General features: G+C 45.3%; 1 protein-coding gene and 1 long non-coding RNA gene across 10 annotated transcripts; both read right to left on the reverse strand.

The window, feature by feature from the left end:
- Positions 1–2,539: 2,539 nt before the first annotated feature.
- On the reverse strand, positions 2,540–5,933 carry LOC112903015. Of its 8 annotated transcripts, XR_003230708.1 has the most exons (8): positions 5,346–5,933; positions 4,475–4,709; positions 3,937–4,006; positions 3,805–3,858; positions 3,525–3,634; positions 3,140–3,332; positions 2,952–3,057; positions 2,540–2,876 (listed from the first exon to the last, which is right to left on the reverse strand). It is a non-coding gene; the product is annotated as an uncharacterized LOC112903015 (long non-coding RNA). The 8 variants fall into 8 exon arrangements; XR_003230710.1 differs by lacking the exon at positions 3,805–3,858 and having other exon boundaries at positions 3,140–3,263; XR_003230705.1 differs by lacking the exon at positions 3,805–3,858.
- Positions 5,934–8,007: 2,074 nt separating this feature from the next.
- LOC112872452 (pentatricopeptide repeat-containing protein At2g13420, mitochondrial-like) lies at positions 8,008–12,138 on the reverse strand. Of its 2 annotated transcripts, none has more exons than XM_025935533.1 (3): positions 11,415–12,138; positions 8,461–9,703; positions 8,008–8,375 (listed from the first exon to the last, which is right to left on the reverse strand). In XM_025935533.1, exons 1-2 carry the CDS (start codon positions 12,030–12,032, stop codon positions 8,738–8,740), a joined length of 1,584 nt encoding a protein of 527 aa, XP_025791318.1. In that variant the 5' UTR covers positions 12,033–12,138; the 3' UTR covers positions 8,008–8,375; positions 8,461–8,737. The 2 variants fall into 2 exon arrangements, with proteins under 2 accessions (XP_025791318.1, XP_025791317.1); XM_025935532.1 differs by having other exon boundaries at positions 8,008–8,385.
- Positions 12,139–12,416: the final 278 nt, after the last annotated feature.

Raw genomic sequence — 12,416 nt, forward strand, 5'->3', positions numbered from 1 at the left:
TGCTCTATATCTTAATCACCTTATCTTTTCAATGTTTGTATTATTTGTTGTTCTGTCTCTTATTTTATGTATGTTTTTGCTTATGTGATCGTGTAGACGACGTGACGTTCGAGGAAGGTCAAGAGCAGCAGTACGAGGAAGAGAACCAGCAGTTTGCTTATTGTTTTTATCCCAATAATAGCATGATAATACACTTTGCTTTATTTGTCGAATTGCATAAACTTGACAGGATACCAATTAAGGATTGACCTAGTCTTTTCACTCAAGTCTTGAACACCTGGTTTTAGTTATCTTTTTGTGTAGAAATACTTAGTTGCTTAACTTTGGAAATGGTGTTATCATAAACTTTTGAGAATGATATGAGAATGATACTCATGACTTTATTTGTTGTTATACCTGGATAATTGCAAGACCACTTTGATTAATTGGAACGTGGAGAACCACCTAAGAAAACCGTACAAGCATAATTGTCATATGGCTCTGACCTTAGCTTATTAATTAGGCATGTAGTTAACTGCTAGTCTTACCAAAAGGGCAAGGAGGGGGTCGGTGGTTGGGGTATAGCCTGGTCCTCTTGAGGTAGCAGCCTTTGGTAAGGTGCTAACCATTAGTGAGAGTTATGGTTCACGCCGCTAACGAAACTCTAGCGGGCTATCTAGTTTTCTATATGTGTTTGTAAAGGCTTCATAGTGAACCCCTCGCCACTCACCTCGGAAGTGTTTAAGGGTTTTGCAAACCCGGGCAACTTAGGGGAATACGATTTGTGATGAAAGTGTACAACCTCTGTAGAGTGAAAAATTGATATATCAGTCATGCTCACGGTCAAAAGCGGCTTGGACCCTCACATGATAATTGAACTTAAAGACTAATTAATTTATGGTTCCTTGGTTTTGCTATGATGTTGTTTCCATTATGCTTGAGTGGGTTGGTATGAACTTACATCTAGTTAATAGACCTTTAGCCTTTCCTTGATGGCCTTGCATTCTTCCCCCACTTGTTGAGTACCAACAATAAGAGTACTCACCCTTACCTAATATTTATTCAGAAGAAAACGTAGATGTGGAACACTACAGCGACTTTGAGGAGTTTTAGGCGTGCGTTCACCAGTCAATCGCCTGTGGAAGAAGCTTCGTTGCAGATCTTGTTTCGGATATCGGTGAAACGCTTAAGACTTTCGTGTCTATTTTATTCGGAGTGTAATAATACTATTTACTCTATCTTGTTTACTTTTCGAACATTGTCTTTGATATATTTCACTTATAACGTATATCATATATGTGTGAACTTAATCCTAACGCACAGATTAGATGCATCCTTTTTGTTTCTAAAATCGGGTGTAACAAATACCTACTAGATGCATGTCATGCGGGTGTCTTGGAAGCTGTACATCACGGAATGAGCCGCGTTATCCTTCAAACTGACTCCCAGCTGGTGAAATTGGTATTGGAGACGAATACGTACGCACTGGCACCGACGGGTGGTGTTGTGTTTTAGATCAAGTCTGTGATTAGAACATCTTTTGTTAAATTTGATTTTTTGTTTTATCCTAAAGATTGTAATAAGATGGCGCACGCTGTGACGGCGCTTGGATGTAAGTGTCCTTGATTGGAAGTGTACGCCGATCGGGCTCGAGGACCTGGTGGCCAGCGATTCTGCTGAGTCTCTAAGTTAATGGAATACAAAATTCCGTTAAAAAAAGAAGTTGTAGAAACCTCGTTGGCGCACATGCAACTCAGAATCTCCCGTCAGTAGCACTTCTGAACTCACATGTCAGTGAAACAAAGGTAGCATATCACAACTTTTCTCCAAAACAAAAACCGAACCACCGGAACTTAAGTCGACAGCTAATGAAGATCGACGTAGATCAACTTGCTACCTTCGTTCAAAAAAAATGTAACTCTGGTTTTCCGAGAAGTAAAAGATTTTCAAATTTGATCAAATTTATGTAAAATAGTATTAATATTTATATTACAAAATAAGTATTATTAGATTAATTATGTAATATATTTTCATACCAAATCTATTTGGAGATATAAATGTTAATAATTTTTTATATAGATTTGATCAAACTTTGAATTATTTGACTTCTTGGAAAGCGAGATTTGCATTCTTTTCGGAAGGGAAGGAACATTTGCAGTAGTTTCTTCCCACCTGCTCTCCTTGAGGATCCACCATGTACTTTAAGTTGGTTCCCGTGTGCCTCTTTGCCTATGCACATCGCAAGCCTGCAAGCACTGCCCTTTCCTTACCAGGCTGCAGATCAAGAATACCGAAAGTCCAAAACATGACCAAAACAGATGCCAAAGCTACTACGGCCAAACCAACCAGCTCGCGGCCGCAAAAAACATGCCCAGTGGCAATCTGATGAGCCTGGTAATAACGGGCGATGCCAATCTGACAAATCTCTTGTTGTTCTGTTTGCTGTACTTGAGTTAGAGCTGTCTCTGTTTGTTGTACCATTGCACTAGAACATTGGGCACGCATTGCGCACTCTATCGTTTAAACAATAGCAGAAAATAGAAAGGAACGAACGACGACAAAATACATGCCCCTCAGGATTGGGCATGGTGCATCAGTCAACACTAAATATTAATTTTTTACAAATATGAATTTGCTATTCAACAAATTAAATCTGAATATGTATCTCTGAATTCGTTGTCTATCTCTAATCTCACTTCTTTTCTAGCATAGCCATCACCAGCACGGAAGTCAGCCTCAGCTACTCGTCCGACACGGCCAGCAGAAGCACTAGCACCAGCGCGGATAGATGTGCCTTTCCACTTAATATCCTAATGGCATCAATATTCCTCGGAAGTTGGAATAATGAAGAAGTCAGCTATCTCACCTCCAGCTTGTTGGGAGAGTCAAGCGAATATCTGATATGTTGATGAACAAATGTTAAAACATAATTGAATTATTCAGTCATTAAGACTGCATGGTACTCCACTTACCGGGATCTGAAGAATGGCATGAAAGGGACTTCATGCTTATAGTGTGTCTGTGTGTCTTACCAAGACACCAATCAGAATCCGATATAGAACAATCATAGTGATCACCCTATGCAATCAGTATTTGGAATTCTTCCTGTGTAAGTAGTACATACAAATTGCAATTTAGCCAGAAACGTACACATACATACCTCGCCTAAGGATTGGTTCTTTTCTCCACTGCAAGCAAGTAGCAGCTCCTCTCGAGGGCACGAATCACAAGCAGCAGCATGGCAACTCCTCCATCTCCCATCGATTCAAGCCGCAGCTCCACCACTGTAGGCATATGTAATGAGCTTCCAGAAGATCAAAACCAAATGGACAGAGAATGATCACCTTCTTCTACTGCATACCAATAAATTGATGAAAGTAAATTTGTCATCAATATAAAGAGGTACAAAAAAATTGTTTAGTTTTAGACTGCATAAAACTCAAGAGTTTATACATCAAAAATGCTCATTTGGTTGAGTAAAAATTGTTTAGTGTACTGTCTATTTGATAAATTAACATTAAAATTATCATGTCAGTGAGGCCAACCTCTTTCCTGTGTACTAATTTTTCTTGCTCACTGACGAATGGCAAAATTAAAAATTCACCAATTGAACATATACAAACACCACCTGAGGAGCACACATATTTGCTGCAGTCTGTAAAACAATTGAGCAAGGGAAACGCAATATTAGTGATGGTTACTTTTACAAGCATTGGACCACGATGCAAACAGGATATGATGCTGCGGTTTGTAGGCTTTCACCATTCTTCCACTGAACGTCTAAATTACAAACAGGCTCAATTGAAAGAATCTTCAAACACTGACCTATCTATTTGCTACTTAAAGATAACCGTAGCTGGCCATTCAATTGATGGTGTACTGCAAGCTCCAAGGTCACTACAGATGGCCAAGGTTTAGAAAGTAATGCAATAAGGAATAAAAAGGTACAAAATTTACCTTTTAAAGATATTGGCCTGTACAATAACCTTTTGGTTCAACAAATTGTTGCCCATGGAAGCACAAGTCACTGCACATAAATAAAGAGGACATAAAAACAGAATCAATACTCAGTAAGCTAATTCAGATTGAAGAAATAACCAAATATAAGAGCACCAACAACCAGACCTTTTCGTTGCTGGTCAAAGTACATATTTCCATGTAGTACTAACACCCACGAAAATTAACTATGTCAAAGTTTCTAAAATACTAAGGTTGTTAACTATTAACTATGAAACTTACATTGAGCTCCTCCACAACCACGCTGAAATCCTCAGCAGTTAATAAGTAACCATCAGTTGTAACAAAAAGCTTATTCGCAATTAAGCTAGTAATGATGTCATCACCCTCATATATACACAAGCTATCAGATGAGCTAGCATGCATTACAAAGCAAGCAACTACGATTTACATGCTCACAATCACAGCTAAAGACGAAATCCCAGGCAAAAAACTAGATCAGGAAGCTATACTTGAGGAAGGGGATGGGGAGCACTACCTTAATTAAGTGAGAAGAGCGAGGAATCAGGAGTCATTACCAATGAAGGGCCCACATCAAGCAACGATCTTTGTGTTACCAGCTAGCACATGCAGCATGGTCGGATTCAGATCCAATGATCTGATCTACAACCGATTTGTGGCTGCCTGTCTCCAATTGAGTTAACCTTCTTCTGAAGTACTAATTCCTCCTCAGGGTCCAAGTAAGTAACTACATGGCCTTATTTTGATAGAACCTGCAAATCACATCATTATATGAGTATGAATGTGCTAAACATTGTTAAAGAGATGTTCCTGGTCACTGAAATATTAATGACCTTTCTCTGAAGCTCCTCCAAATGTATCCTTTCATCACAGTTGCATGTTGTATAATAGTAAAAGAGGATATGGGATGTATAGTAAAAGATATGAATCTAGAAAAGCCAAAATAAATAGTAATTTAGGACGGAGGGAGTATTTGAAAATAAATGTATTCCATCGGCAGCTCAGCACATGTATTACCTAGCTCTGAATGAACATGAATGTAAGAAAAGCATGTGCATCATTTTGTTATGGATATATAGTTCAAATGATTTAGGGAATATTTTAGAAATTTTTTATACCAAAGCTTAGCAATACCTGCCAGTCTAAGTATTTCCAAAGTAGTTGAATTTACGGCAGTAATAATAAAGCTGACTAAAAGGTCTCATGTGCAGAAAAATATGAAACTGGTATACAGCATGAGAATTTATCCATGATTTGATTACATTGGACATAGAGAACATAAGTAAATTGATAGCACCATATGTGCACATGTACTTTATAGCTATGTCACGAACAAGAACGGAATGCATCCATTCAAGGAAGCAAGCAAGGATCTATTGTTTACTTACCAACAACGGTGGTCGTGGTCCAGTGGAGGAGGAACCGCCCATCCTCGTCGGCATCTCCGGCGCCGGGGTTGAGGGAGTGGAGCACTTCACGGGGCTGTGTCATCGCAGCGCGTCCCATGTGTGCCACGGAGGCCGGCGAGCTCAAGCCCATCCACACGCCGCTAGATCTCGCGCAGCTTCATGTGCTCTTCGTGCCTCTGAGCCTGCGTAGCTCCACGTGCCCTCCGTGCTACAGCCCCTCGCCGCCGTAGGGAGCTGCTCCCTGCGCTGGAGCCGTAGCTCCGTGGCCGGGCGGGTGCGCCTCGTCACACCGCCGCCTAGCCACCGGCCGGGACATCCAGCACGACGCGCTCCCGCAAGCTTAGCCTGCTCGCCGCGCCGGGTCGGCCGCCCCTTACCTCAGTTGGACCGCGCCGCCGGGGCCGCAGCGGCCTGCGCTTGGCTCATGCCACGCCGCGGCTGGGCTACCGTGACGCCCTAGCACTAGGGCCGGCTATCTCCTGGCTTGCCGTCGCCTTGACCCGCAACAGGATGAGAGAGAGAGAGAGAGAGAGCCGGAGGGGCGGAACAAGGGAAGGGGAGGTGGCGGCAGGGAGGAGGGTTAGGGTTCAGGTTGGGGGGGGGGGGGTGGGGGAGGGTGCTGGCCGGTTGGGTGGTGGGAGGGGGTGTTTGGAAAATGGCCTCGAGATGGTTTGTGTAAAAACGACAGTGCCGTCGATTTTTCTCTTCTTTATGTCGAAATAAATATTAGTATAAGGGTCTATTTGTAAAATATATGCACGCAGTTACTGTATGGGTTGGGCGTGTTGGACTGGGTTCAGATTCCTATAAAACTGGAGAGCGTTTTCGTAAAACATCCGGACCACGGCGGAACGCCACGCGTCCGCTTTTTGGCGTGGAATGCGGGCGTGCGAGCAAAGCCCAACTGCTTTTAATCAAGCTGATACATGTTTGAGGGGATAAAGGGGCAAATGTCCTGTCTAAAGGGAATGATTCCTCCCAACAAACTCCAGTGCTTTCCTCGATTCTCCAACAGTAGGCATCAAATCAATGGCCTATACGTATCAACTATTGAAAACACAGCATTGACTTTTGGACACGTGTGACCCAGCATTGCCTTTTACAAAGCTTCATTGTCATGTCAAAGTGGGAAACACTAATTCATGTGTTTGGATGGTGGGTCGAAGTGGATCGGGATAGGTTCGACCCACTCCGACCCGCGTTTGGTTGCAATTTTATATGGGTTGAAATGGATCCAGACGAGAATATTCCTTATAGATGCGGGGTGGGATGTTTCCACCAAAACGAAGGGACCATTCGAACCCACTTCATCCCCGTCACACCCGTCTCCTTCTGTTAGCTAGCTGCGAGCGAGCGGGCTAGATGCCACTGGCTAAGCTCGGAGCCGGTCATGCTCGGAGAGCGCAAGCTGGGGAGGCACTAGCTGGTAGCTGCTAAAGATGACAACGGGTAAATTCCACGCGGATATACGCTTCAAATATCCATACCCACGAGCTAAAACCCACACCCGTATCCACGTCCGCCAACCGCCACGGGTAGAAGAATATCATGCCCATGCCCGCTATCCGCGGATGGCATATACCCGTGGTATCCGTGTATCCGCGAGTACAAAAATAAAGTACATAAACACATCTTAACAATAATTAAACATCAAATATACCAATGAATATATACCCATACAAGCACACAATTTAAGAAAACACACGACAAGCAGATCGGCAGGGTCTTCATGCCGGCGAGCTGCTCTTGTAGGTAGGCCGACCGTGGGCTGCAGCGTCTCGTGCGGCCTCCTGGGGGTGGCGGATCTAGGAGCGGCGGGACCGGGAACAGCGGGCCGCCGGTAGATCTGGGGCCGGGCGGCCGGCGGCGTGCCGGGGGGCGGGAGGCCGATAGCGGACCCGGGCGCGGGGGCACGCGCGCAGCAAGGCGGCGCCGCCGGGCACGAGCACGGTGAGCCTGCGCCAAGCCGCGGCCGCGGGCGTCGCGGCGAGCTGGCACCAGCCCGCGGCCGCCGGCTGCTTTGGTTGGTGGGGGGGGGGGGGTGGGGGGGCAGATGGCTGGGCGTCATGCACTTGGTCGAGTGAGAGGGAGAGGGCAGAGGTATGGTGGGGCCAAGGAAGGAGCAGAGGAACCAAGGAAGGGGCGGAAAGCACCCCGGCGGTGCACTGGAGGATGGCGGCGAGTCTGGGGATGTGGGAGGAGAGGAATAAGGGTAAAACCCTAACCGGAGTTTATATATTCGGAGTTTGGGGTCCACGTGTCAGCTATAAAGCGGGTTTAGCGGATATTATTTTTTTGTACCCATGAGCAAATAGCGGTCGAATTTGAAGTCATGCCCGCGCCCGTATCCATGGGTACAAATTTAGACCCATATTCTTATCCAACCCATCAGGTTCACTATATCCGTGGGTAAGTAAGAGTATTTCTTACCTGGGTAAGTAAGCAAGTATTTCTTACCCGTTGCCATCTTTATTGCCATCTTTAGTAGCTGCAGCTGCTAGCTTCGGAGGACCCGTTGCCATCTTTATTGCCATCTTTAGTAGCTGCAGCTGCTAGCTTCGGAGGGAGGTGGCTGGAGCGGCGCGGGGGCTCCGCATAGGAGCCGTGCGGCCGGGTCGGGGAGCAAGGAAGAAGATAACGCAACAAAAAAAAGAGAAGTTAAAAATGGTATGACAAGTGGGTCCCACAGCTGACCAGCTGGTCCCACATATGCCTGCTGCTAACGGAGTGATAATGGCATCCATTCCATCCCTTTGAAATTCTACAACCAAACAAAAACTGGATCGGATCCATCCTTCTCAATCAAACACTATATAGGTTGGCTCCAACCCAAACAGGATGGATCCGACCCATCCCACATGGTCCTCGAACCAAATACATCGTAATATTTGTGCTGCATGACTAGAATAGCAACTTATGGGATTGCTTGGAGGCCGTTCCTAGCAGCACTGCCGAATAGTCTTCACCTGGTCAGTAAAATCAAAGCCTCCCAAGCAAGCAAACTTATTTCTGCAATAGACTGATGAAATCGTTCAGAGCTGGTCTTGCAAAACTTCTCAAAATATTTAAACAGAAGCGAACAGGAGTAGTTTACCTTCAAAATTTTTCCAAACATAACAATGAACAGCTGTCTTTTGTTAACTATTCTAATACCATGTCCATGCTCAACCGGTTGTTCACAGCAAGCAGAGTCATTGTAACAGTGCCACTTTGTTCATCCTTCTCACCAGTTCCCTGCTTCCACATAGAGTGGCTAGCTTATCCTTGGTCAGGAATTTCATATTCGAGTGTCAGTTTCGATGAGGTAAATCTGATGGCTGTGTTCCAGTCATGTTGGAGTCACAAGGCCAGCATACAACTTTTGCTCATGTTCACCTCTTGTAAGGCTTGATGTGATAAAGTTTGAACTCATCACCAAATTCTGCTGCTTCTTCATCAACCCTGCGCTTCAGCCTTCTCCAGGTCCTCAGCATATCTGCCTGTATCAGTCCACGATACAGCGTTTCAAAGGTCATCTTCTGGGGAAGAAAACCTTTCTCTATCATTTCCATGAAGAACTGGCACGCCTCCCTCCATTTCTGGCTGTCGCAAAAACCATGGATCAGCAAGGTGTACGAATCAAGATCAGGACCCACTGTGCTCTCGCACATATCGCTCCAAATTTCCATAACAGTTCCATGTCGGTCCAGTTTGATGAACATTCCTAGCAGAATGTTGTATGTGTGAATATCAGGTGCTGTCGGTGAACCAGGTGACTTCATCTTATTATACAATTGTAGGGCACCACTCACATCCTTTCTCCCCCGATACTCCTTGAAGAAACAATTGTAGGTAGCTGGAGAGGGGCATACTCCCTCTGCAACCATCTCATCAAGCAAGGTCTCAGCATCTTCCAGTCTCCCACAGGAGGCAAGGCACTTGATCACAGAAGTGTAGGTTGCTACTGTGGGGCAAATGCCTCTCTCTTTCATCGAGCGGAACATACAGAGACACAACTCAGGTTTATGTGCACGACTGTAAACATGCAAGATGATTGAGTAGCTGGTCACGTCCGGTTCAATTTGCTTGTCACGCATCTCCTTCAACAGATCCTCAGCTGCATTAACTGTTCTATCAAATCGGTTATCAGGGTGCAAACTTGCATGCCTGCAGATACTATTCAGGAGAATGTTGTATGTGACTATGTTTGGTTCTATGCCATGGTCAATCATGTCTTTTAGGAACTTCTGAGCCATGTCACTCCGATTTACCTTGCACCATCCGTAAATTAAAATAGTGTACATCTTTTCATTTGGCTCGTACTTGTATTTCCTTTTATTAAATATCTCTGTAGCAACCTGTAATGGTGATAAAAATGCCAATGGAAAATATCAGTAAATGAATCTAATCAGTCCCACAAAAGGCCAAAACAAAAACTATAAGCTAACCAAAGATATAAGTGAGAGCTGACCAATGCAGTTCAAACCCTAGTTGAGCTGTGTGTTTTAATAACTTTCTAATTTACCTTCTCTTATTATCAGTTCAGAAGCATAGGCTTCCATACAGAGCTTGGTCACATCCAGTAACTGAAGTTGATAAATTCTAGAATTTGGCCCCTTAATAAAGTAGCTATAGCAGCAGTATATTAATTTGATCATAAGCTTATAAGCACACTGTTGACACATAAAATCTCACAAAAAGTAATAAAAGACAACTTCATTGAAATCATATTCTTATTAGAAGTCCCTGAAATCATCTTCCCACATCAGAAATACCAAACATTAAAGTGTGCGATAAGACTACATAACCATTTATCAGTAGACTGATACTCTGGTCTTCGGTCGTCAGCAACACACAGCAAAAGAACAATTTTAATGTGACAAACCTCTTGAAAATTCTAGAGAAGCAAATCTACCGAATAATTTAAGCACTAATTAGCCATTGCTACGATCACAAGCATCAAGCAAAGCAACCAGGTCTACAGAAGGGCAAATTATTTCTCCTAGCACCCTTATTCAACTCACTAAGCCTGACAAAGATACTCTATGTATTAATTTGTTCAAACATACCACCTTTTACCCTTACATCATTCGATTTCAGATTGGTGGATTGTCATTTTGCTATGCCTTGGAAAACAGATCATATGCAGAAAGCAAAGACAATCCTATGGAAAACAGATCATATGCAGATCGCAAAGACAACGACAATCCTATGGGAAACAGATTGAATGCAGAAAGCAAAGACAATCCTTTGCTTCACCAACCTATTACTGAAAATACTCCACCTGCTGTTGCTTACCATGATAAGAAACAATTCATACGAAAATATGAACAACAAGATTCACAGGAAGCTCAAAACCAAAGTCCATGTCATACAACAAGTGTGCAAATTTCATAAAAAAATATGCAAAATAAAAGAATCTCTGAGTAACTACTTGCATGTATCAGAAGGTAACAAAACAATAAGCCCAGAAATTCCAGAAGGAACCAACTGAATAGTGTCTGCCAACAGATTCTTTAGAAATTACTACATATGGATCCACAAAAAACAACAATCATAGAACTATATTAACCATGTTTGCTCCAACCTACCAAACTGCATAAAACAGACACCAAACTACAATGAGAAGCTAAGAGCTTTAAGCTAAGCCACAAAGAGCTAAAGAGTGTTGGACAAAAAGCTAATCATACAGACAGCCAGAACACAACCACACCAAGTACATAATATTGCCATATGATCCTCAACAATTTGCAACAGATAAATGAGAATGACACCTCACAAGCAGTAAAAACTTCACTGAATTGAACTATAGATAAAGTCTGGAGAAATGACCAGCTACAAATATCCAACAAGCCAAGATAAAACATCTGCCAAATCCAGCTCAAGAGCAGAGCGTCGGGGGGGGGGGGGGGGGGGGGGGGTTAGACAATTAGTAATCAGGTTAGCGCAATGCTCAGCAGATTCGTGCATATCATCATCGAAAACTCAATCAAAAGGCCAGTGGCAATCAATCAACCAGGCAACAATGTTATCACCAAGCGTGCAACTACTGGTTTCCAGATCCCGAACCTTGGGGTACTTGTACTTGCAGAGGGTGTCGAGCAGCGTGGCGAACTCGATGACGTCGGGCTCCCTCCCGACGAACGCCTCCATGTCGTCGAACGCACGGATGGCCTGCCGCGTCATACCCGCGGCGACGAGCCTCCGTGACAGCACCGCGAACGTGCGTGGCGAGGCGGCGCCGTCGGCCGCGGCATCGACGACGACCCGCCACGCGGCGTCGAACTGGCGCGCGCGGCCGAGCGCGTCGACGACGGCGTCGTAGGCGTCGGCGGGGGGCCGCGTGGGGGCGAAGGACGGGTGGAGGCGCGCGGAGTGGAGGAGCGAGAGAGCGAGCTTGGAGGCGCCGCGGAGGCGGAGGAGGAGCTGGACGAGGAGGTCCCCCGAGAGGGAGACGCCGCCGCCGGAGAGCAGCTGGAGCGGGGACTCGGCCGGGTGGAAGGGGTTGTGGTGCGCGAGGAGGAGGCGCGCGAGCTCGTCGGCGGCGGGGGACGGGGTGACGGGCGGGAGCGCGAGGAGATGGGGCAGGGGTGCGGTCTCGGCAGGGGCCGTGGCGGTGCAGAGGAGGCGTACTGCGGCGGCGCGCGCGGCGGATCCGCCGGCGGCGGCGGGGATATGCGGCGGCATGGCGGGCGGCGGCGAGGCTGCGACCGGATAGTTGTTTGGGGCCTCAGGATTGCAAGGACGATGGATCAGCACCGCTGGTAGTCTGACTGGACGGTCAGGAGATGAAAACAGGCTGCTTCAGCTTTCGTTCAGTGACGCTGGGCTCACCTTGCATGCTTTCTTGTTTTTCTTTTCATTTCGATATACAGACATTTTTGGGTTTTCAACTGTTTTTCTTCTCATATAAACAAAATGAAAATGCTTCTCTGTCGCTGCTCTTTTCCTAGGTATTCATTTCAAACTTCTGCGCAGAGAGTGCGAGGGAGCAGACCTTCGAAACCATGCCTCTCCTAGTTGAGCTTTTTGCCATTTTACCGGTTCAAAGAACTTGCTTCGCCAATTTGC

The sequence above is a fragment of the Panicum hallii genome, chromosome 8 (assembly GCF_002211085.1).
Source record: "Panicum hallii strain FIL2 chromosome 8, PHallii_v3.1, whole genome shotgun sequence".
NCBI lineage: Eukaryota > Viridiplantae > Streptophyta > Magnoliopsida > Poales > Poaceae > Panicum > Panicum hallii.